Source organism: Nannobrachium achirus (genome assembly GCF_963921795.1).
Source record: "Nannobrachium achirus genome assembly, chromosome: 8".
Classification (NCBI taxonomy): Eukaryota; Metazoa; Chordata; class Actinopteri; order Myctophiformes; family Myctophidae; genus Nannobrachium; species Nannobrachium achirus.
The window spans coordinates 12835700-12862126 of NC_137817.1; the positions used below are offsets into that span (position 1 = coordinate 12835700).

Genomic DNA, 26427 nt, shown 5'->3' on the forward strand with positions numbered 1-26427 from the left:
AATGGAGAGTCTGTTAGAGGATGTTATGTCCAAAAGTGGTCTGCCTACGATGGACCTCACAGTCCCATGGGCGTCTTACCTAGTGCCACATCCAGTGTCTCTTCCTGTGGATAAAGTCACACACTGGAGGAAAACAGTCCATGTAGACACTTATAGACAAAGCAGAGACTTTTAAAAGCCTTAAGATGATCAAAGATTAAAAAGTGTTCATTTTCTAAAATGCTAAAATGATGGTATCTTGTCTAAGACCTTGATGGCTCTCTTGAAAAGTTGTTCAATTGGTTGCAGGACTGTGGCACCAGCAAACGACCAGTAAGTGAAACAATATTCAATGTGTGAAGTCATATCTTGCAGTGGAGATAGATACCGTGTTAGCAGCAGCGGCTGTCAAGAAGGGCCTAATCTATTTACATGTTGCATACCCCTGGGGTCCTTCAAGGACCCTTGGGGTATGCAAAACCCCACTTTAAGAACCACAGCTTAGCGTATTGGTTCAGGGGTTCACAAAGTTTTCCATGTCAAGGACCCCTAACAGCAAAAATAGCCATCTACAAGCTCATATACAAGCGTGTCGCACTGTGATGCATTGTGAGCTTGTAGATCTGCTATTCTGTCCCATTTTCAACCTATTTTGTAAAATATTTTAACAGTTTCAACCTGCATTGATGTAGGTCGAAACCAGTCTGGCTTTTTGTATTGCTGTACTAGCTATGCCCTAGACATTACAGGCTTTTTAAAGATATAAGGTTATTTGGCTCGTTTGTGAGTGTGCTTGAAGGGAGCAAATGGGCTTCCCTTTGTTCCAGAATTTTATTTTTGCACCTCATACCCACTGGACTGGAGTTACCTTTTGAACTGTAATGGAGAACTGTAATGGTGTTGTTTTGTTCTTAGATATATATACAGGGGTGTCGCACCAAATTCTGGGCCCTGGGTACAAGGATTCACTGCGGGCCCCCCATGAATGTTCATTATTTTGTGCTTTAACTATTGAAAAATAGCAGATATACAAGCTCACAGCTGCGAGCTTGTAGATCTGCTATTTTTGAAAATGTGCGCAAGTTAAGTCTTTGATTATTTCAAATCCTTCTAAGGTTTTTTGAAAAACCTATGTTTCTATGTCAGTGGCGCTCAAACCTTTTCATGTGAAGGACCCCCAGAATGATATGTATTTGGCCACAGACCCCCCCCCCCCCCCCCCCCCCAGAAGCAAAATTTGAGTTACAAATGTTCGCTTAAAAAATGTATGTATTCAAAGATTTGCACACATTTTCACGACTTTTCAAAAATAGTAGATCTACAAGCTCACCTTAGGAGTGGTGCCGCGCTGTGAGCTTGTGGATCTGCTATTTTTCAATAGCTAAAGCTTAAAATAATTAAGGCCCCCTCCACCTTGGGCCCTAGTAACTCAGTCCCACTCCCCCCCCCCCTTGTGACGCCCCTGAATGGAGAACACCCGGTGTGGTTTTGTTCTGAGATAGATAGATACCGTATATATCGTCGTTGTCGGGTGAAAACCTTGTATGTCCAAAACCGTTGGTTTTGCATTTATCATTTTAAAAATGATTCAAACTAGTGAAAACATCCGATCTACAAGCACACAACGCCTCGCACGGCGAGGCGTTGTGTGCTTGTAGATCTGCTGTTTTCACTACCTTTGTGTGACGGCCTCGTATGATGAAACAGGGCTTTGCTTTGCGAAAGAACGTACAAATGTGAAACTTGGAGATACTTAAGGTTTCTGCCCGACAACGACGATATATTTGTCTGTGTTCTTCTAGGTCTTGGCCCAGATTGAGGACAAGCATCGGAGGCTGCCGGAGGTTCGAGCTGGCCAGGGTGGAACCGCCAACACCAGCAGCCTGCAGAGACTCATGCACAGCTTTGAACATGACATACAGCTCCTGGTCACACAGGTACAGACAGAGACTCATGCACAGCTTTGAACATGACATACAGCTCCTGGTCACACAGGTACAGACAGAGACTCATGCACAGCTTTGAACATGACATACAGCTCCTGGTCACACAGGTACAGACAGAGACATCTTGCACACTCGGACGGACGGACAACACATTCCAAAATTACTTGCGGCCTCGATATTCGGCTGCCTTTAAGATCCAGTGATTTCAATTCCGTCATTGCTCGGAAAAGATAAAATATTGATTTTGACACAGATGAGCATAATTGTATCCGACTTTTGACTGTTGCAATATTCAAGCCTACTAGTGTAGCAAGTACTGGTCTCTGTGTATTTTCCTGAGAGAGAACGCACTCTAGTAAAAATCTAAATTATTTCAGTGATAAAAGTCAGATTTGGTCACATTCCTGATGTGGGCATCGACAGTTTAATTGGAATCTTTCATGACACCTACTGTATGTGTTTGTGCCAGTGACTTCAATTTAGATGTCAGTTTTCTCATTCTCCTCATCTGAACAATACCAAATTTGATGGTGGTTATCTTATCCCTGAAGTATGCTGCAAACTCTTCACATCTGGGTGCAGAGAAAACATCACCGGAAATCTATGACTTCCCATACTCTGAACCAACTGCAGTAGAACAGTGAAGCTGCTGCCGCCTGGTGGTGACATCTGGGATTGCAAGTCTCCTGCATTTAAACCACTACTGCTTCTATCGTCTCAAACCCTAGTGGACCTGAGACAGACACAGATGTACTTGTTTTCTTTAAATCGATAGCCAAGCTGTAAATGACAATCAGTCGTGTTTTTTGTCTGACAGGGGCAACAGTGTCAGTGATCGTCCGTAGTTTGGTAATTAGGTGACTCACTAGATCAGGTTCTCAATGTAGGGCCTGTGGGCCCCCAGGGGTCCTTGAGGGGTTCCAGGGGGTCCCCAGCTAAGTGATTAATAGTTAGGAAACAAGTGGACCTTTTATGGGTCTGTAAAGGCCCTTTCCCACTGGGCGCGATAAGGATAAAAAATATTGTTTTTCAATTGAAGTAGATAGTAGCGTCCACACCACAACGATAAAGCCGTCATAATTGATGTGAATGCCGTCGCTGACATATCGTTATTGTTATCGCGCCCAGTGGGAAAGGGCCTTAACTCTGAGAGTGTACATATGGAAACAAATGGACCCACATTTGTACACTCTCAGAGTTAAATAAACACTGAGGATTTGATAGTGTAGATTGGGGTCCGAGGCCTAGTGCATATCAAACTGGGGGTCCTTTGAAACGAAAGAACTAAAGAAGTTGAGAATGGCTGTACTAGATCACCACATGAGGAGGCTAGAATAACTGCTGGTACTGTATATACTTTCTACACAGGTCATGAGATTTGCAACAACCTCAGGGGTAAGACACCATTTCTTAACAAGCCATTCTGTATTTTCTCTGTGCTGTGCAGGCTTTAACCGAAAATAGCACACAATAGTGATAAGACAGACTGTAGCCATGTCAACAATGGAGGATACATCGACAGTGAGTCCATGGGTTATCACCTTATCTAAGGTTATGGCCATGGCGATGGGTGGGTCCTAGTGACATTCTGAATGAAATCCATGTGATTCAAAATGTCTTTAACTTCCATGGCTTTGGAATCTGACTTATTATCCACATGTAAGTTCAATTCCCCTCTGATGGTTCTTTTATCTTTATTACTTGTGGATAATAGATACAAATTCTGCGTAGTCGACTAGGAAGCGGGGGCATGGCTTTGGGAGGCCTGTATAGAGTTAGTGCCAGCACAGGTGGCTGGCTCCTATAAGTTATAATGGCATGATACTCAAATGAACAAAACTCATTGAGTGCTCTGAAAAGCAATTCATGGTAAAATAAGACCCTGACACTGCAGTTCCTTTTGCACGAGCTCCTGTCTGCCGTGCAACTGGGGCACAGAGTCAACTGTAGAGTGTACTGATGCAAAATCACAGCTGCTACATCTCAACTCTAGCAAAAGAGCATTTATTGGTAATCCAGGCCCTGGTGTCTTCTGGAGCATCTGTGTTTTTGCACCAAGTGCAAAATGACCTCTTTGCGTTTTGTATTCTGTTTAACTATCTATCACTTTTGTTCCCAGGATAGGGTCGGTTACTTCTACATAGTAACGTTACAAACTATACATTTATTTCATGTTTGATATTGGGATTATCTGGATTTCTCAATCAAATGCATTTTTAGTTAAGTTAAACATCATTGTCCAAACACTGTAAGTAGATAAAAAAAGACAAGCCAAAATGAATCCACAATGCAATTGTATGAGATGAGAACAGTATAAAAACAGTGCTGCAAGTGCACATGGGAGGAAAGTGCAAAACATGCAATTCCAAATATTTCCAAAATCAAAGTTACACATAAATAAATTCATGGATGTACTTCCTTGGCCTACTGGCAACGTGCTCAAGGAATCCAGCACTGATTGATCCATCGGATTGTTAAATTTACCCCAGACACACAGACAGACAGACAACTACAGAGCCACTCCGTAAATGTTCTATCCCTCTCTCTCTCTGTCTATCTGTGTGTATGTGTGCGTGCGTGCGTGTGCGTGCGTGTCTCCCCTAGGTGCGGCAGCTACAGGAGAGTGCCGCCCAGCTGAGAACAGTCTATGCTGGAGAGAAGGCGGAGGCCATCGCCTGTCGCGAGCAGGAGGTGATGATGTGTTGGAAGGAGCTACTGAACTCCTGCGAGGAGTGTCGCGTGCAGATCACCACGGCCACAGACAAGCTGAGGTTCTTTGGCGTGGTGCGAGACCAGATCATGTGGATGGACTCCATCATCTGCCAGATAGGAACAGGAGAGAAACCCAGGTATGTTCTGGGGCTTATGGAGAAGCTTATGGATCCCTCTTGAAAATGAGATGCTGCATCTCAATGGGGCTTTCCCTTCATAAAATCTTACAAAATCTTACAAATCTCATTAGATTGTTTTGTCATTCAAGATTGTATTCATTACCAGATTAGTACACACTGAAAGGACATAAACAACACCACATAACAAAGTACAAAGGCAATGTCAGCATATTTAACACACTCTTATAGTCCATAAAATATATTAGCATCTAGCTTCCTTAGGAGTTGAATGTTTAATATTAAGGCCCAACCTATATATTGGTCGGCTGATAATATCGGTTGATACCAACCTATCAATATTGGTTGAATTATCTGCCTTTTTTTCTCCTTTTTTCTCATGTCCATGAGCATGAGCAGTGGTACAGTATAGGTTCATAACTTGTAGATTTGTTAGTTTGTGGGAGAAAAGTATCTAGTTTTTGTTTTTAGTTATGCGTTACTGTGTCACATAATGCATACAGTGTGGATTTAGTGCTTATATTGTGTCTCACAAATACATCATCATAATAAAATCACAAATGGATTTGTAGAATCAAGTTAAACTGTTGAAACCTTATCTTCCAATATCACACATGCCATCTTCGGTCCATTGTCAGCCCATCATTAACTAGTCATTATATTAGGATTTAAAACATTGTCCCTCTGCATGTCGTGGTGTTCAGGGACGTGTCCTCGGTGGAGGTGCTGATGAACTACCATCAGAGTCTAAAGAGTGAGGTGGAGGCTCGAACCCGCAGCGTTCTGCAGTGCATTGAGATGGGCAAGACCCTTCTGGCCGCCCGGAACCCTGCTGCAGAGGAGGTACAGTAGGTCCTGATAAGACCTGTGCCGTTTTGGTGTTATTCAGGGGCGTCACAAGGGTGGGAAAAGTGGGACTGAGTTACTAGGGTCCAAGGTGGAGGGGGCCTTAATTATTAGCTTTTGAAAAATAGCAGATATACAAGCTCACAGCGTGGCACCAAGTGCCGCGCTGCGAGCTTGTAGATCTGCTATTTTTGAAAAGTCGTGAAAAGGTGTGCAAATCTTCATGGGTTGCATTTGTAGTCCTACGCCAGCCATGTTAAGGACCAACACAGGTGTTCTGATTGGCGTGGAACATTAGTTCTATGCCAATCAGACAAATTGAAACACCTGTGTTGGTCCTCAACATGGCCGTTTAGAACTACAAATGCAACCCATGAATTGATGTATTTTTTAAGCGAACATTTATAACTCAAATTTAGCTTCTGGGGGGGTCCCTACTCCCTGGAACTAAATATTTTGATATGGAGGTCCGTGGCCAAATACATATCATTCTGGGGGTCCTTGACATGAACAATTTGAGCAACACTGACATAGAAATACAGGTAAAAAATAAAATAAAAAAAACTAGAAGGATTTGAAATATTCAAAGACTTGCTCAAATGTTCACGATTTTTCAAATCTGCAAGCTCGCAGCGCGGCACTCGGTGCACACTGTCACTTCAGCCTGATGAAGGTCTGAGTGACCTAAACGTTGCCTACCAATAAAAGTGAATACAGTGTGCGGTACATACTGTACATCATGATGCTAATGATGTTATTCGAGCAATGAATCTCCTTCAAGATCCAACAAAAACTCCTCTGAAAAGATAGAATCTTTGACTAAGAAGTGACTAAGAAATAATTGTAGAATAGGACAATTTGCCATAGCAATTAGCAAATGTATTGCCTTTTCTACCGTATTTCCATTTGGAGAGATTCCAGAACAGATACAGTTCTGCATTCAGTGATTCTACCTACTGCTGTGATATCTGATCCTGATTATGTTTTTTTTGTTTCCTTTCCTTTTCTTTTGTAGTTGATATGAACAAAATTGCATCGGACAAACCAAACCGATAGCTTACGTGTTTTAGCTTAAGGCTAATTCTGGGGCATACGTGAGGTGCATTGTAGTCCAAATTGTATTTATTTTTTTAAACACATGCTACAGTATAGAGCAAAGACATGATCTAAACAATAATCTATTCATGTAAGCACTGAATAAATTAACAAACGCTAGCCATAATTTTAGTCCTCTCTAAGCCTCTAGTTCTAAATAGAGAGTTACAGAGTTTTGACTGTTTTACAGAAAAAAACAAATAAGGTCTTGCACATTGGGACTTAGACAATCATTGCTGGTGGAAGGAAGCTCCTGTAGTTGCTCTTCTGGAGCTCTGACATATAATAACTAATTTAGAAAACAGGGGTGAAACATTTGATGCTATGATGATGATAATGATGATGATGATGATGATGATGAAGTGGTTGTGATTCTCCCAGATCAAGGAGAAGTTGGACAAGGTCGTGGCTAAACAGAACGAGCTGTCTGAGAAGTGGGACAGGCACTGGGAGCTGCTGCAGCATTGTGAGTTAAACACACGTTCACAGAGACACTCCTAAATGCACACATAAAGATATACACGTTGGAGTCTGTGGATGCAAAGGCCAAGCCAACATGCAAGTTTAGTCAGACTGATGCAGTGCAACATTTACACCCTCCCCTCCCCTCCCTCAGTGTTGGAGGTGCACCAGTTTGCCCAGGAGGCAGTAGTAGCGGAGGCTTGGCTAACCGCCCAGGAGCCCTTCCTCAACAGCAGCGAGCTGGGTGCGAGCGTGGACGAGGTTGAGCAGCTGATTCGTCGTCACGAGGCCTTTCGCAAGGCCGCTGCCACCTGGGAGGAGAGATTCAGCTCGCTGCGGCGACTCACCACGGTAACAGAAACAACAAATGACTTTATTGGGATTATGTTACGGCATTTAGTTAAGCAATATTACACAAGAGGGTGTGCATTATCGCGGTCATTTGGTCCGACAGCCTTGCTGCAGGAACGAGCCGAAGGCGAGTTCCGTAGGCAGGGAATTTGTAATTTTTTAATGCCTCATTTAGCGACTATGTCCCTGAACTTCACATGAAAACCGCTAGCCTAGCCACCTAGCATAGTGTGGGGAGAGAGGCGTGCTTGCTCTCTTTCGTGACCAACGCAGCTGATTTCTTTATTTGATGAGACCGTGCAGTAGTGCTCATTACCTGCACGGTTGGAGAGCCTGTTTTCCATTGAGAGCCCGACTACCTGTTGTATAACCTTCATTTGATTGCACAGCGGAGAGGGACAGGAAAGAGAGGGTCACACGCCACAAACTGTATTCCTTTTGGGAGCTGGGGTCACTGTTGAGAACTGTGATTTGGATCGGGATATGATGTTGATCCAAATTCTGTGTTAAACCCCTCCTACGTTCTAGGTGGAGAAGCTGAGGGCAGAGCAGGGTAAGCTCCCCCCGACGCCACTACTGGGGCGCAAAGTCTTCCTCGACCCCCAGGATGCCAACCCCAGCCCTGCCGCCCTCCCCCGCCTCCCTCTCTCCCCCGTCATGCGACAGACCATCTACGAGCAGAGCGAGAGCTCCCCTCCCTCCCCCTCCCCGGCTACACCGTCCCCACCCCCCGCCTCCTCAGTTGCTCGCCGCCTAGGCTCCATGGTGGCCAACTACACCCCGGTGATGAACGGCTCCAGCTACCGGCACACGCTGGAGGCACGGCACGCCGCCACGGGGGGAGTGGTGGGGGTGGCGGCCGGTTTGGTCCAGCCCTCCCCGGCCACCATTGCCTCGGTGGCCACGGCGGCCATGCTGGTGTCGGCCAACCAGGCGAGGGAGAGCGCCAACGCGGCGAGGGAGCAGGCGGTCAGAGCGATGAGCAGTAGTAGCATGGGCTCCGCCTCGCCCCCGGCCAACCGCCAGCCCCAATCGGCCCAGGCGGAGCGCAACGTCGAGGTCAAATCCCCATATCTACGGGGACCCAAGATCAGCCACATGGGCGACGTGGTGACGCCCCTCATCGTGGCCAGCCGGCTGGAGAAGTCCCGAGAGGAGGTCGAGGTGAAATCCCCGTACTTGCGGCAACCCAAGATGAAAACCTTCGACGATGTGGTGACCCCGCTGCTCGTGGCCAGTCGGCTGGAGAAGGCCCGAGAGAGAGAAAGGGACAGGGAGATGGGCCCGGAGAGAGGGGAGGTGGCGGTGATGGCCGAGGTGGTGCTCCAGGACCCCAGCAGGGAGAGGCTGCACGGCGAGCCCAGCAGAGGCTCTCGGGGCAGGCTGAACGGGGGCAGGACCGACCCTTTGGTTCACGCCGAGCCCCAGGTCCAGACCCAAGTCCAGGCCCAAGTCCAGACCCACCACCGGGAACATCAGAAGATAGAGCGGCAGCTGTCCAGCGAGCAGCTCATTCAGGCGCGCAGGGACGAGCTGCCCCAGGAGGTGTGGAGAGAACAGGCAGAGAGGAGAGAGAGACGGACACTGGAGAGACAGACGTCCAGCGAGCATGAGGGCCTTAGTGTAGGCCACGGGGGAAGCCAAGGTGGAAGCCACGGTGGAAGCCATGGTGGAAGTCACGGTGGAAGCCATGGCGGAAGTCACAACGCAGGCCACAGTGGAGGCCATGAGGGCAGGCGGAGGGAAAGGGACCGACATCGACTGGAGAGGCAAGAGTCCAGTGAACACGACAAGGAGCACTCTGATAGACGCTCAGGAGGAGGGTGAGGCTCAGGATAGAATTAATACAGCTTTTTAGTGGTGTTTTTTTGTCTGTTTGTTGTGTTTTCTAATATTTGTCTTATTTCTGTGGTTGGGTTGAAAGTTAATCCGGATGCAATGATATGTATTATGGGGAAATATTAATTCACTTGTTGTGATGCCGTGATCTGCATTTTGATCCTTGTTTGGTGTGAGTGACTACGTTTAAGTTCAACTGTGTAGTGAGGAAGAAATGTCAAGCATTGCATGCTTGACTGAAAAATGATTTTTAATTCTATATTTTCGGTAGAATTGGACTTAAAGGTGAACATTGTTTATTGCATGAATTGAATGTCAGTGACATGTTGTACTGTATGTTGTCTTTCATGTTGTGATAATTAGAGATGATTGGTCGGTGAATGATCGGTGAGTGATCGCGATCGGCCGATAATGCCTCTATCGGCTTTGATCGGTATCGGCTTTGCCGCTATCGGCTTTGCTGATCTACAAGCTAGATCAGCTATTTTCACAATATTTATCTGTGGGACTGAATATAACCTCAGTTTCAACTCCTACAAGTTGAATTGGATACTAAAGGACCTCATCCTGCAATCTCCTAATGTTTATACTTAATGTACAATGTCAATGTTTTGTAAGAAGAATCATTAAATATATAAATGCTGCTACAGTAACACAATAAATAGAATAATTTATGGATTTGACGCTGTGATCGGTAATATCGCTATCGGCAGATACTGATTCCAGTTGATTGGTGATCAGTATCGGCCCGCAATCGGAGCATCACTAGTGATAATGTATGTTTTCAAGTTTGTTAGTGTTTCATTCAAGATTCAAATTGTTGTACAAACATTTACAGGTTTAAACACCAGTGATTCCATCCGTCCGTCTGCCCATACGTGCCAAAAATGTGAAATTTAGAAATAGTCCCTGAGGATGACCCCCAGGCATTTGGGCGCCCCATGACATGTCCTCTAGTGCCACCCTTATGGAACAACATATCCCATAAGCAGATTGCATGATGAACCCTATTGATTTTGGTGACCCCATGATCTTTCCTCTAGTGCCACCCTCAGGCTTTGTAATGATGGCACTTTATTTTTGTTCACTTTCAACATTTGGCTCTTGTTTTCCACAATGCGTTAATCCTTTAAAGCAGGCGTGTCCAAACCTTTTTCAAAGGGGGCCACATTAGAAAATATTAAAACACCCAGGGGCCGACTATCTCATGACATAATGTACTTTTGGTCAGACCATAACAAAGTCACATACAATGCATCGCATTTAAATGATTTTATTTGACTATCATCATCAATATTTAATATCAATGGTCTTTTGTCAGGTGTCTGCTCTGAACAAAACACATATTACTCCTTTGAGTCCTTTCACATATACAGTAAATAACGCCTAATTTCACATTACCAAATATGACCAAGCGTGCAAAAGGTAAAAAATACAATAAAATAGACTTTCTTTGACCCCTTCAGAATGAGACAACAGGGAACAATCCTGACAAATTAAACTGTGGTAAAATATTCTTGTTTGACGGTGATGGCGGGCCATTTATAATACAATTTAGGAACGAAGCAGAGGGCCGTATAAAATTTGTCACCGGGCCGCATTTGGCCCCCGGGCCGCACTTTGGACACCCTGCTTTAAAGCTACAATCTGGGACTTGTTTTAATGAATAAAACATACTCATTTTAACCGATCAGTAGGGTAGAGTATGTTAATAACAATATACAGTAACTAGCACCGCTGTAGTCTTCCTACTCTTCCTATGAGAAATTGCAACCTTGGTGTCTGGTTGTTCGGGTTGCACACTTACTGGTTGACGATCAAGTTGTTTGACCAATTTGAACTGTAGAGCCACCATCTTATTTTGTAGTTCGGACATTGTTGCAATTAGCTCTCTACTGGATTGTAGCTTTAAACCATTTAGATCTTGAGCAGCATGGCATATAGGGGCTGCTAGCAGGGCTTTTAGACTCTGCTGTTGTACTATTATTATTTTGCATCGTTAAAAGTGCCTTACAGATGAATGTGTTTTGTCTACAGAGAGAAGAAAGCCACCGCCACGTGCCTGTTTGACATAGTAGAACAGCTGCAAGAGAGAGAGGCAGCACAGGTCTGTGTTCTGTTTTCATACACAAACACTTTTAATATTTGATTTTAGTCCACAGGCTGACAGAAAAGGGTGTGCCAAAAAGGGGTTATCATCACAGAAATGTATTCCCTGTACTTGACTTAATATCAACAACCTGAATTATCCAGAAGTGATATAAATATTGAAAATACAGTTTGACCAAACAAACACAATGTAGGTCCTCTTGAAGCTAATGTGCTTGTGATGTTCATATGATTTGGGTAGATTTGATCATAAACGGCCATTTATGTTAAACATCTATGATGTCTGACATCATACAATCCCCTTTATACCCATTTATGGAGATTCCTTATACCCATATATGGAGATCCAAGTATATGGAGAACACTGACGGATAGGACCAAGTCCATGCGTGTCAGTGTGATGTAAAATGGATATGTGCCCATATATGGAGATCTCTGTATCTCTCAGTCCTTGTCCACTTTTATGGGCATATTGGTTGGATCGGCGGTTCTACTGAAAAATGTTGTTTTGTACAACTGTACATCACGCAAGTACAGGAGAAGTAGCTAAGAAGCAAAGAACTGAGCTTTCTGTGTTGGAGTCTGTTGAACCAACTATGTGCTGTGAGACCTCTTTCATGTGATTTGGGACCCATCGGCCTCGGCTTCAATTCGTAGTTGGGATATACTAAAACACATAACAACACCAGTTTACTACCGTTACTAACGTATCTCTGTCATGGGCGTCCACCCTCAGGCGCGTGGGGAGGTTCCCAAGGTGCCTAACGGAGTATCGGATAAGTCGTCTTCCGGTCGTCCTGAGCGGCCTCGAGCACGGGACCGACCCAAACCTCGCCGCCGGCCACGGCCCAAAGAGGAGCCGCCCGGTCAGACCACCCGCCGGTCCCGCTCCGCCCCTGCCCAGACCAGCCCCACTGTCCCGGAGGTGTCCTCGGGCCCCCCCACACACACCGCACACCATGAGGGATTCCTGTTCCGCAAGCTGGACATCGAGAGTTTGAAGAAGAGCGCCAATAGGTGGGTGTTCAGGGTCATGGCAGCTGGCTAGTAGCCTAGTCCCATGTGAGGAGGATGGACTGGCTAGTAGCCTAGTACCATGTGAGGAGGATGGACTGGCTAGTAGCCTAGTACCATGTGAGGAGGATGGACACACAGTGATGTCACTAGACCACTGACCACCGCTTAACATATATCTTTTACTTAATTATTATTGATTTTTAACAAGGTTTTACCAAAGTTCATAGGAAAAATAAATAGCATTGTATTCTAGAACATTGTTTCTCAAACTTTTACATTTCAAGGTCCCCCTTAACTCTGACAGTGTACAAATGGAACCAAAATGAACCCCGTTGTACACTGTCAGAGTTACAGACTTGTATGGGTCCATTTAGGCCCCCCTAAAGGAACCCACGGAGTGCCTGGGATCCACTTTGAGAAACACTGTTCTAGATATAGGTCAGATACTATTTGGGAATCATTCTACATGGGTTGGACTTACTTTCAGAGAGTCTCGGTTAAGTTGTCACTCACAAAACCGTATGTTAGATTGTGGTCCCAAATACTTTCCTGCCTAAAGTTTCTGCCACACACTGGATTTTGTCCACTGACAAACCTCATATGCATTTGACAGGATAACACAAAATCATATTTTACTGGGTCTACAGTATAGTTGTTTTATATAGTTAATATAGTTTTCTATATCGGTCTGGTCTTGGTGACATCATTGTGCCCTCTTTTATTACTTTGCCTTGATGACAGGAGCATGATCGTAGCATGCTAAGCTACCAAGCTAACACATCCAACTGATTCCTTGAGACGTTGAGATGCTGAACAGGTGCATGATTGACACCGGATCAAAATGACATTATGGTCCCATGACATTTGTAGTCAGTTCTAAAACGGCTAGTTCCATTCCTTGATTCTGATTGGCTGGTTTCCCTTTAATTGCTGTGGTATATGAGACTATAATCCACACCTTGAATCAGTTTATATCAAACCCAGGTGCGTTATTTCCAATTATCTGCACCTGTGTTGTTGACAAAAAAAAGCTGGGAACTACTTTCTTGTAGCTCGGAACTTGTAGACCTTGTAGTGAATTAGTGAAATAGAACAGTTTTAATTGGTACATGTCTAATGATTTTTCATGTTGCCATATTGTAACCATTTTAGAAAAGCAATAAGCCACGCGAGGCATGTGGTTACCTGTATTTTATAACGGCTGAGAGGGTTGGAGACACTAGCTTCGCCTCGTGTCTCACCACGCCTCTCAGCCGTTATAAAATACCAGGTAACCACATGCTTCGCGTGGCTTACTGCTTCAATATACTATTAGTTGCCTATTGGACTTGGATCATCTTTAGCACAGACATGTTTTATCTATGAGTGCTTTTACAAATAATCCCAAGAGTTGACATTATGCTTACATATGACAGATAACTTCATATTTCCTATGTCAGTGTTATGTTTGTTTTCACCAGTGGGATATTTGATCTTTCACTCATATTGTGAGGAAAATATTTCTATACTGTACACATGTATTTTAATATTGTAAGCACTCTATATTAAAACAAGGATCACTAGCATATCAAGACACAATGTTACAAGTGTCTAATGACGACAAATACCACATAGAATTACAAATGTCAAGGTATCCCTAGCTATGGTTTTAGGTGATATTATTATGTAACTTTTGGCTGGACCTTCAGTGTTTCTTCTCTGATTATTAGGATCAGAATGTGTTGCCAAAAAACTTACATATTTTAACCATGAACGGGGAGACCTCCCACTGCCTGCGGCAGCAGCATGCATGATGCCGATTATGCCTCTAACAAATGCCCCCACCCACAGCATATAATAAACTATAGCTGGTTGGCTGGGTGGCTGACTAGCTGGTTGGCTGGGTGGCTGACTAGCTAACTGATTGACTGACAGACAGGATGGCTGCCGGTTGGACGGATGCAGTGGGGTTAAAGGATCAGGGCAGGGGACACTGCTGGTTGCATGCCATGCATTAGTGTGTGCAACAACTCTGTCCCTTCACTGACTCACTTGAGCACCCTTGCAACTAGGGGTGGGCGATATGGAAAAATACAATATCACGATCTTTTCACAAGCTGTATCACGATACACGATTTTTATCACGATTCTTTTTCACGTTGGTTTTTATGGTTATTTTTTGGGAGGTCTAAATTGAACTTTACAAGTATATAACTCTGACAGTATACAAATGAAACCAAATGGTCCATTTGGTTTCATTTGTATACTGTCAGAGTTAAGTGGAGACCTTGACATTTTAAAGTTTGAGAACTGATGATCTTGACCAAAATGCAGGTTTAAATTGAATTCTGCAATGAATCTCTGTATTTACAAGGCTCCCTCAATTGTATCACGATATATACGATACCTCTGAAAAGGCATATCGTGGACACATTGTATCGTTTCAGCGATAATTATCACCATATCGCCCACCCCTACTTACAACCACACACATCCACACATAGTCACATGCACGCACACACGCACACACACAACACACACACACAACACACACACACACACACACACACACACACACACACACACACACACACACACACACACACACACACACACACACACACACACACACACACACACTTTCTTATTTCAAGTGGGATGTCATAACTTGTTTGTAAAGAGAAATCAGAAAAATCATTTTTTTTTTATCTGTGTTCTTTTAGTACCCATTTCAGATCATTCAAAAGGAATTGTTATGCACATCCACCATGGTCGTTGGTGCAGCTCAAAACAGGTAGCTGCTGCTACGAATAAAGTTTCGTGTGCAAACACAGTTAAAACCTTTCAACCAACAATCAATTACTGTGTAAAGAACTAGAAATAACACTGTGTCGATAACTGCAGACCGTAGTGCTATTTGTGTCCTAAGCAAAGTTGGGTCACATTAAACATTTTACGCCAAAGCAATAGAAATATACTGTAGACATCATTAATAAGTTACATTTTCTCTGTACTGCAGTACATCAAAGTTAAAATTGTCCAGAACCGTTTTGTAAATTTTACGGAAAAAAAAAAAAAAAAAAAACGTAAAATACGGAGATAGCCTACAAGGTTTCTGTGCCCGACAGCAACAAAATACTTTTTCAGACGCATGTACAGTAATTGAAAAGGGTAAAATCAGATCTCTCTCACACACACACACACACACACACACACACACACACACACACACACACACACACACACACACACACACACAAACCCACACTGTACATGGCTGGCTTCTCCGGCTGGCTCTGATGACCCACCTACTCCCCTGCTTCCTTCTGAGAGACACTTGACGGCCTATAGTCTCTCCCTGCACTGCTCCCTACTGGCTCGGCTGACCACGCACAGCTAAAAAGCTCATCCCGCCACCATTGGATGAGTGCCACTCAGTCAAGGCTTTGGATGAATGTTTCATAATGTACATGCCCTGCTGTATGTACATGGCAAGGTAAACGTAATGTACATGCCCTGCTGTATGTACATGGCAAGGTAAACATAATGTACATGCCCTGCTGTATGTACATGGCAAGGTAAACGCATAATACTGAATGGCTTTTAATCTCCACAAGTTTGAATCTAACAGAGATCCTCAAAGATCCTCCCTCAGAATTCATTCACTCCTTGCGTCCTGTTCAATTTTCACTGGTGGAGGCGATCTGAGGGGGCTGGACCGCCCCCCCCCCCCCCCTCAGGCCATCTCCTCCAATCGGTTTTGAGGAAGAACTGAGGAGAGAAAAGGAGGAGAGTCTTATAAGGAGTATCAAGATTCAATCTGTTTCTGTTAGCAACATAGCAACATCCATGACAAGCATGACATACTGTATGCCTATTTCCAGGGTGTCTGCATGTCTTCACAAGGTCCATAACGGTGTTGCATTAAAGGACAACTTTGTTTTTTTTACAACAATGATTCATATTTTAGATTGTAATGAGAGAAAAGATGAGTGTTAATTTACTGCTTTCTATTGTTTTAGCGATTTTAGTATTTTGATTTCAGTGGGGGCATGCTTAAGTGGCTAAATATGTATTTTTAGACACAATAAGCCAGAAATGTCTTTGTTACCATTTACAGCCCCCATAAGTCACATCTGCCCATGAAAGATCTTGGGAATGGGCTTATTGTGTCTGAAAAGACATATTGCATGCCACTTGCATGCATGCCCCATTCAAATCAAAATCGTTAAAATCACTAAAACAACAGAAAGAAATAAATTAAAACATTTTAACACTCATCTTTTTTCTTTTCTTTTCTTTTATCTAAAATATGAACCCTTGTTGTAAAAAAACAAAGTTGTCCTTTAAATCAACCAACTACTTGAAACGTGCAGACACCTATCGTTTACTTGAGTGATGCTGACTGAGTGCCATTTAACTAAACTATCTTCCTATTTACCTTCTCTCCCTCGTTGCTGCTCACTGCTGGTCCTCTCCTCTCCTCCAAGGTAAGTGATATACTGTTAGCCTAGCCCTGTCTGTAACTCTTCCCTCATTCCTGCACCACCCGCCACCTCCATGTGTCGTGCATCCGTCCGTTCCTCCATCTGTGTTTGTTTCGACGGTGTGTGTCCTCGTACCTCCTTGGCCCCCCTGTGCGCCGGCCCATCCTGCCTACCTACCCCACCTAGTGGTCAGGTGAGTGAGGTGTGTGGTTAACGCGAGAGAACAGCTCCTCGGCTCTTCCTGACTTCTCCCTGTCTCCCCACCCGCTCTTCCTTCTCCTCCCCACACCCCCTCTTCCTCTGACTTCCCCCCACCACAGCAGGTCCTGGGTTAATCTGTATTGCGTGCTGAACAAAGGGGAGCTGGGTTTCTACAAGGACGCCAAGAACACCACCACGCCCTACAACAACGAACCCATGCTCAGCCTGTCCCTCTGCAACTGTGACATCACCAACGGCTACAAGAAGAAGAAGAATGTCTTTACGCTCAAGTGAGGCTTGTTGTTTACATGTGGGGCTTGTCTAAGAATTGTCCTCTTTGGAATGTTTGTAGCTAACCATAGGGGGCGCAAAGTCAACCGTGAGCTGTAGAAACGCCACTCTGAGCTAACGCGGAGAGTTTCTGTGTGCATGGGCGGACCCGGAGAATCTCTCCGGGAGTCTCCGGCCAATAGCATGTGTTTTCCTCCCCCCACCCCCCTCTGCTCCTTTGCTCAGCGCAGAGAACGCTGCTCCGTCATGACATCAACACATTCGGTGCGACACTCTCTGCACTCTGATTGTTTAGAGAAATTCGACACTTCCTCCAACAGTGATTTTAACACGATCGCCCAGGCTTATTTTTGAAGCGGTGAAAGCCGCTTCCAAGGAGTGGCTTTGTGTGTATCGTGCGTCCAGACTTGAGGATTGGTCAAGCTTCACATGACAATTTGGCCCTCCAGATAAAATCATTCAGAATTCAGAATTCATAAAAATATAGAACTAAAGCACATGGAAAGTAGAATGTATAGATCTAGAACACAGAATGTATAGATCTAGAACACAGATTTCATAGCTCTAGAACACATAGAATAAAAGTTCACCGCTTCACTTCGAACAGAGGTTTGATTTTTCTTCCAATCGCCAAAATAAGCCTGGGTTTCCGAGGCTATAGAAACGCTGCTTCCCACCGTAGCCTGTGAAGCCCACAAATTACACAGACCTGGGTTTTTCATGTAAGTCAATAAAGTAACGTTCAGAGAGGCACAATGAAGGTAAAACAAATAAAGACAATTTACAACTTTTTTTGGGTCCACAGTGACATGGTTGTTGTACAAAGTAACTAACTAGATAGCAAGATTAATTTCAAGTATTTGCCAGCATTATAGTATTACAGTTCGTTGCTCAGCATCTTTATTGGGTTAGGGATGTGCATTTCTGTTCTCCTTTGCCAAGTATTTGCCACCATACACTCAATATCTCCCCTCTTATCGTTGCAGAACAAAGGATGGCAGTGAGTTTTTGTTCCATGCAAAAGACGAGGTAAGAAGCCTGTTTGTTAGTGGGTCACCTGGAGGATTCAGCTCGTTTGTCACAACTGTGTGAATTTGAAGACTATCGTTTAAAATGACCTTCCTGCTGACCTGCCTGACATCACTCCTATCATATCTCTCTTTTCTTTTTGTCTCTTTATCTCCGTACCAGGATGATCTCAAAGCGTGGGTGACCAACATCACCACCAGTATTACAGAACACGAGGAGATTGCCAAATACCAGCCAACTACCTCATCCACCGACGAAGGCACGCGGCGCGACGGCAGCAAGGCGACAGACAACAGGTCAGACAGGGGAGGCGAGAAGTCGGACCGCGGCGAGCAGCTGGAGAGAGAGAGGGAGAGAGAGAGGGAGAGAGAGAGGGAGAGAGAGAAAGACAGGGAGAGAGGGGAACGGTCTGAGAGGTCAGACAAGGGTGAAAAGTTGGATGGCAAGCGCGCCGAGAAGTCAGGTAAGAAGAAGTGAGCCGCGGGGACAATGACGTTGTGGTTGTTTTAAAAAAAATGTTTGCAAACTCTCGTTGGGAGGGGGTGACGAGACTGGTAGCAAACGCCCACCTCCTCCCTCCCCCTCTCTCTCTCTATCTCTCTCCAACACTGTTTTCAAATCAGTCGTGTTGGGAATTGAAAGCTGTCAACGCGGTACAGGAGGACTGACGCCCCAGGCTCACTCGTGACGACAGACAGGATGTATTCAGAGCAGGGAGCGTGTGCTCTCTGTCTCTTCCTCCTCGTTTGTCTGTGAGGACACGGCCCGCCCTCGCCGTCTTTCATTCGGCCTAACAGCGCCCCCCAGCGGCTGTTTTAGGCGACTACACGGAGAGTGGCTGTTTTTTGAGGCTGAAAAACTCTGGGCAGTGTTGTGTGAGAGAGACACGGCTACACACATCTCGCTAACTTCTGAAGGCTGTTATTGATTGCTGGTAGTACGAAAAACGTAGCTCATACTGTTTCATGGTTTATTTGTTTCTTTTCTATGAGATGAGCTGTATCTTCTGTATGTATTTCTTGTTTGTCTGTCCTATCTATCTATCCGTCTGTCTGTCCGTACGTTGAGACATCCCACACTGTCGTATAAATCCTTGAAAAGCGAAAGAGAAATTATGCCAAAACGTACGTACACACACACACACACACATCCGCATAAACTTGGAGATACCGATTCTTTTCCTATTAGCCTTTTCCTCCAGTGTTCTCAGTGTCGTTGTCTTGTGGTCTGGGCTCTACATTGTTACGTTAGTGGAATTGCCCTGGTTTTATTTTGACATCAAACAAGACTTTGGCCATTGTTCAGCCAAGTTCAACAGCAGCGAATGAACACTGGATGGCCGGCCGTGGTGCTGACGAGAGGAAAACAGAATGATGTGAGACAGAAGAGTAGAGGAATCCCAAGAGCATGAACTGTATATGATGTCAACAGGAAGGTTCTCTCTCATTAGAATGAGTAGCAGTAGCAGTATATTCACAATATTAAAATCCAGATTTTTTGTGATATACCCATCATTTATATATCATCTTAAATTCTGCCCAGGGCTTCCACGGTTGTGGTCATGACGACCCCCCCCCCCCCCCCCCCACACACACACACACACACCCACACACACACACACACACACACACACACACACACACACACAGTGGCACATCCTTACTTTCCTTACTTTCATAAGGGTTCTGAAAGTAGCAGTACTGGACAATTAGTCAAGACACATGCTAATACAAAATCCTGAATGCATATTGGCAGAACTCTAGTCTCTAGACTAGAGGCCTTGTTCATAGAAATATGAAGAATTTCATTCCAAACAGAGATCTACATCCTTAAAAAAAAAAGAAAAATAACAGGACACCTACTCTTACAAAATGATTGCAGGCATGAAAGTAGTGTACACTATTGAATACGAGGTCTTGATCCTTGTATTTAATACATTATAGCATTTTAGAAGATGTAAGTAATCATCTGTGTTTTTACAGTATTGCGCAAAGAACATTAGATAGCAAGTGCCCGTCCCAAAAACAAATGGATGTACAGCGCTTTGGAATGACACTTTTCAAATGTTGTTTGACATTATCAAAGTCTCCTTGGTGCCAAGAATAATGATCAAAAGAAAAGGAAAATTCTCTCTATTGTCCTCAAGTCTTAAAACAATACATTTATAGATTTGAGTTTTTTTATAAGTCACTGAAAATGTGAGAAAGATTCATGTGGATTATGGACCCACTGATTTTGGCATCATCCTCAGTTTTGTGAATCCGTGCTTGTGGCTGATTTTCCGATTTGGGCGTAAGCACAACATTTGTGCATGAGAAGCTTTTATAGTGATGGCTCAGGTCTGAAAACCGACCTCCTCCTCTACTCCTCTGTTCTCTTATAATGTTAAAGAAAAGACAGAAAAAAAAATCCCCTTCATTCTCAACAGACATCTTTATTCACAGAAATCCAGTCAGTCTTTTTATACGTGTTTAAGAAATTATTGACGTATGCGTGCCGTGCATGCATGCGTGAGTGAGTGTGTGTGTGCGCGTGCGCGCTGCTGCTCTCGCCTCCCAGGGTCTCCATAGCTCTCAGGTTATTTATGTTGGTGTGTGCTTATCATGTTTGTCCCCTCACGTATCACCTCAGTCTTCCAGGCTTGGCTCATTCATAACACATATGGCCTACACCAGTGCTTCTCATTGACTCATCATAACTCAAGGGGATACCTTGAAACTTGAAAGTTTGAGAAATACTGGCCTACACACACACACACACACACACACACACACACACACACACACACACACACACACACACACACACACACACACACACACACACACACACACACACACAGAAACGCAACATAGAACAACCAAACTTACATCAGACATACACAGAAGAGAAGAACTCAGCAGGTTTCATGTCATAGCCTTGAGAGGTTGCTGCTTTGGTTTTTCCTTTCGTCTTTTGGTGGAAACCTGTGGGGTTGTAAATACAAAAGAATAGCAGCATTATCTAGAGGCCATTGAGGCTCATTTCAGCAGAGTGTAAAATTTCTAACTAAGTTGTCCGGATCAACCCCCCGTAGATGTAAAACCAGACAGTTACTTATAAATGACAGAACCACAAACTGACAATGAATTAAATAAATGAAGCAATAAATGGTTGCTGTTGAGTGGAAGCAATCTATGTCAAACCAAAACCAACAAACTTTACTATTTTTAACTTCAAATAATCAGAAATGCAAAAAAGTTAAATCAAATCAAATTGAAAAAATAGCATATCTACAAGTTCATACAATGTTTTATCCCAACATATAAAAATGGGCATAACTTTATGAAAAACAACACAACTAATTGACGAAATACATAAAGTGAAATAAAGAGAATCTCGGGTTGTGTCTGATACATTTTAAGAATCCCAGTGAAGGTGGAAATTATGAAACAATGATGGTATATTTGATTGAACAAGTCTATAGTGAACTCGTTTGAATCATGTGAGTCATGAGGTTGCATGTCTTGCTTGGAGAGAAAACACAATCTGGAAATAATGTTAAATGTTAATCTTTGCATCTCACTCCACTCTCTGCTTTTTCCTTTCCTGTACAATTTACCTATAAATTATTTATAGGTGTATAAATAATCAGATAGACATATATTATTTATTATAATATGTCTATAATAGAAAAGATAAGCCATAATATACTGTACCAGGAAAAAGATCACAAATCTTTCACTCAGTGGGAACTTCAAAGAACATCCTCAGCTTTAATTTAACTGTACAAAAGGATAAATATTTAACACTGATGATTTTACCGTATAAAGGTGTAAAGAATGATTGATAACACATGGGTTGGACGGCATTTGAAATTATTTTACAATCTTTAAACAATGATGGAACATTTTGCATGTCGCTGCTGACTTGTGAAAACGTAAGTCTTGATCATATTTCTGTTTCCACTTGTCTAAAGGTTATCATGGTGCTGCGATTGATTGATGCTGAGTAATATCCATGACCTTAGGGCCTTAGACGCCTATTCAAACCATGCTATATATTTGCAAACATAAAATATAAATGGCTACGACTCAAGTAACGAAAACATATTGTCTCTTTGTCCAAAACTGTTACTTTTCAGTATTCAAATTCAAAGGTAGCAAAAGTAGTAGATCTACAAGCTCAAAAGCTTTCAAGTTTGAGGATCTGCTACCTATGATACTTTTATGTGATGCTGTAGTATGATCAAGTAGGGCATTAATTTACATAAACACAAAATGTTATAATATGGAGATAAGCGGTTTCTGCTCGACAGCAACTATATGTTGCCCAGTTTCTGAAGAGCTAACTTATTTTATGAAGAACGTTTTCAACTGACAGCAGCGCTATCGAAAACATTTGTGTTGCAGTCAAGGTGGGGGACAGAGCTTGAATTCTGGAAATCTTACCCATTGACTCCATTGTGCCAGGCAAACTTGATAAAATCTCAGATAAAAACTTGAGGAATTCCATTTGGCCTGATGAATCTGCTTCATGGTGATCATATGGTTCTTTTTCCATTAAGAAAAAGAAGAAGGAAAAAAAACATTTTTAGAGTATTTTAGCCTTTTTCTTACATCATTTCTATTTAAGGTTTTAGCTCATTTTACATATTTAGACATGAATGCCAAATCAGTGCAATCCATTACATGCATGTTGGACACAAAAACAAAGCAAGAAATGAACACATTTTTTAATGAATATCCACTTCTGCCTGTGGGATTGTGATTCCAAGAGCATTATTCAAATGATACACTGGGTTAAGATGCAGACCTAAATACACTAAATGTACACACTATTAGTACTACAGCTCATTTGGTGAAAAGGTGAACCCAAGTAGACACTATAGTGACTATAGGCTACGACGTCCTCTTAGCGACTTCACTCATTTCCGTCATCAGAGAGGGCAAAGAGACCACAGGCTAAAGAAAGATTAAGCCTGGCAGGATTAGTCATTCATTAACATTTGACAGTCTGCAGACAGCTGTGGAGAGATATGTAAACAACACATATAGCAAATGGGTTAACATCACGAGCATTACGCTAACAAAAGTACAAAATAGATGTTAGGTTTATCGTTTTGGGGAATTTATATGTTGGGGGACATGTGTACTTTGTTAGCGTGCCCTGCCTACCTGTGTCCTGTACTGTATGCGTGGTTCTGCTCTGCTAACCTCAGTTTAAGTACTATGTCAACCTAGACAAAGTGATCAATAAAATACTCTTTTGGTTTCACATTGATGTATGTTCAATTATTCTTTTTATTTCTCCTATTGATATTGTTATTATTTTCTGCACTGTCAAATTGTATCTGTCCATCACGTGCAGACCAGCATTTTCCATACATTTGTCTACTCTACATTCTCTACTGGATGGCTGGAAAAGGCCCATCAAATGACCCTGACACCATATGGCACTAAAGTTTTCTTTCGAAAATACCGTATATAATTGAAATAATTTTAAAAGGCATTTTAAACTGTGTGGCAAGCTTTCTCCATTGGAACCAACACTGGAATAGTCTGTAACAGCATTTAAACCATGCAACATTGCAACATCAAAACACTTCTTTGAAGCCAATCTAATTTATTATGCTGACGAATTTATTATGATGACATTAGACAGCAAAATGGGGCAGACTCTGACTGTTCAATAGGAGAATAGGAGAAAACACTAATGTGGATGTGTCTAAAATCTGATCCCATCCGGCTATTCAAACACTTAACATCAGCACTGGGTTTTAGTGTGGCTTCGGTCCGTATGCCAAAATCCCACTCACACTTGAATAGTATGCAGCAGTATTGTAAAAGGATTGTACAGCGAGATTGATCAGGAATTCATGTTGTTCTTGTTGTTGTTATGATGAGAAAACGATATTGATATATTGATGATGATGTCCTCACTTCTGATGAATGAACCTTTATGCAACTTTTCCTTTGCACTAGGAAGCAGGCCTATGGCAGAGAGTTGAGGTCTGAGGGTCAGTGGTGTCGTGGAAGTACAGGACTACTGAAATAGATGTTCTTAGGAGCCTTTTTATTTGGTTCATTCTTGCTATTTTGGGGCACTAGTTGTTATTGTTTTCATTTTGGAGCCCATTAAGAGAAATGTAAGCATTTATCTTTTAAGTTACACACACCTGGTGGCTAGCCCACATGGGATACTGTACATTCATACCATATCAAAAGGGCACAACACAAATGCACCTCTTAACAAATGCAAGCGCCATGCATATTAATGTATAGTTTATTATATGAACTGTAAGACCTCATCTTCATTTACAACTGTTGTTGATGAGAAGTTGTTGAAAAAGCCATAGCCATTTGTTTCATCTTGCTTGTTTCTCATCTGTCCGGATGACTGCCATTTATTCTATTGTTCACAGTTCTTTTGAATTTTTGTTTTTTTAACAAACATTCACCATTGGCCATAGACATTGATTGACCACTACTACTTAACACACTGCCTGGAACATAAAGTCAGTACATATGACAAAATAATAACATTTCTGAATAGGGCTCAGTAGAGGCTTGATCAATCAAATGGTCCATTCATAGCAGTATGCACTATCAATATGCACTTAACGTTTTTATTCACTATCTATTTTCTGCCTCACATGACAATCCGGGCTGTTGAGTGGAACTCTTAGCAGCTGTGTTATCAGAGGGAACATTCACCCTGAAAGGAATGAACGTGCATACAGTGTTTCATTGTTACAATTCTAAATGGTTCTGTTCAGCATTTCTGAATATGAGGAACTCACTCCCAGAGTTAAAATACTAATTGGTGACTTTATAATTAAATTAACAATTAAATTACAATTGGCAATTAATGAGAAACTACCATTGAGAACATACAGTAAATTGTTTGTTTGAACGTTGACACACAAGCATATATTTCATCGTAGTGCCAATGAGATTTCTTGCAGAAAATGTATTGATTTGCTTGAACTAGGAGGAGTGAGCAGCCATTCTAGAGTGTTGCCTCTGCTGTGCTTAGGGCTACAAAAAGACTTCCTCACAAAGACCAAACTGTTCAAGTTAACAGAAATAACAAATGCAAATTCTGTTTCAGGATGAATTTTTGGCTTTAACACAAAAGAAAGCACAATATTTTTATGGGAGTCTCTATAAAGAGTATGTTTGTTTCTTGCCGGTTAGGTGACATTCTCACCACAGCCGAACTTCATAAACTAAATGAAGAGCCTCCAAGTGTACAATAAATAGGTACAGTAACCCAAGATATTTTCACCATAGCATACAGCTATCCAACTTTAGACCAATCTTAAAATAAATGTATCATAATTTAGGTACTTTACTGTATTTTACATTTCTACGTATTCCAAACAATTCATATTAATAATTTGTAGTAATATCTTATTTGCAACACTAGGTGGGTGGGGCTTATTTTGATTGACCAATTGATCACTTTCAGATGTTCCACAAATGATATTGTGAACACTTATTTGCCCCAGGTGTGACCCTGCCTGCCAAATGCTCTGTTGTTGACTATCCAGTCACTGGTGACTAATGTACTGTATGTTTGTTTCACTGTTACGGCTGACCTGCTGCCATCGTTTCACTCTGCCCAGGACCCCCAAAGCACCACCGTCTGTCTGTCCTCAACTTCTGTCTGTCTGTCAGTCAGTCAGTGTGTCTGTCAACAGCAACACAACCTGATGTAAAAAAATATATTTGCTTAAAAAAAGTATTTTCTGTAATGAACTGCAACAAAGAAGAGAATCATGTTCTCTGCTGTGACACTGGGGAAACTGTTTCTTTCCCTTTTTCTTTTTTCAGCAAATCTTTTCGGTATCCGTATATAAGATTGTTTATTTGTACTATACATTGGTTGAAAATACAAACTAACCACTCCTCTCTTCCACATGAGCACATCAGGACAGAGTTTGCATGAATGACATAGTCTCTA

General features: G+C 42.7%; 1 protein-coding gene across 1 annotated transcript in view; it reads left to right on the plus strand.

The window, feature by feature from the left end:
• Positions 1 to 19167, plus strand: part of sptbn4b (spectrin, beta, non-erythrocytic 4b) — a gene marked incomplete at its 5' end in the record, with an annotated part of 145752 nt that extends 126585 nt beyond the window's left edge. The window contains 12 exons of the mRNA XM_080731518.1: positions 1782 to 1916; positions 4530 to 4774; positions 5479 to 5617; positions 7097 to 7181; positions 7332 to 7528; positions 8057 to 9149; positions 9240 to 9351; positions 11405 to 11474; positions 12213 to 12493; positions 17280 to 17450; positions 18438 to 18480; positions 18643 to 19167. Of these exons, the coding sequence (XP_080587644.1) occupies positions 1782 to 1916; positions 4530 to 4774; positions 5479 to 5617; positions 7097 to 7181; positions 7332 to 7528; positions 8057 to 9149; positions 9240 to 9351; positions 11405 to 11474; positions 12213 to 12493; positions 17280 to 17450; positions 18438 to 18480; positions 18643 to 18957 (2886 nt within the window). The 3' untranslated portion in view covers positions 18958 to 19167. The remainder of the gene's footprint in view (positions 1 to 1781; positions 1917 to 4529; positions 4775 to 5478; positions 5618 to 7096; positions 7182 to 7331; positions 7529 to 8056; positions 9150 to 9239; positions 9352 to 11404; positions 11475 to 12212; positions 12494 to 17279; positions 17451 to 18437; positions 18481 to 18642) is intronic.
• Between the last annotated feature and the right edge of the window lie 7260 nt (positions 19168 to 26427).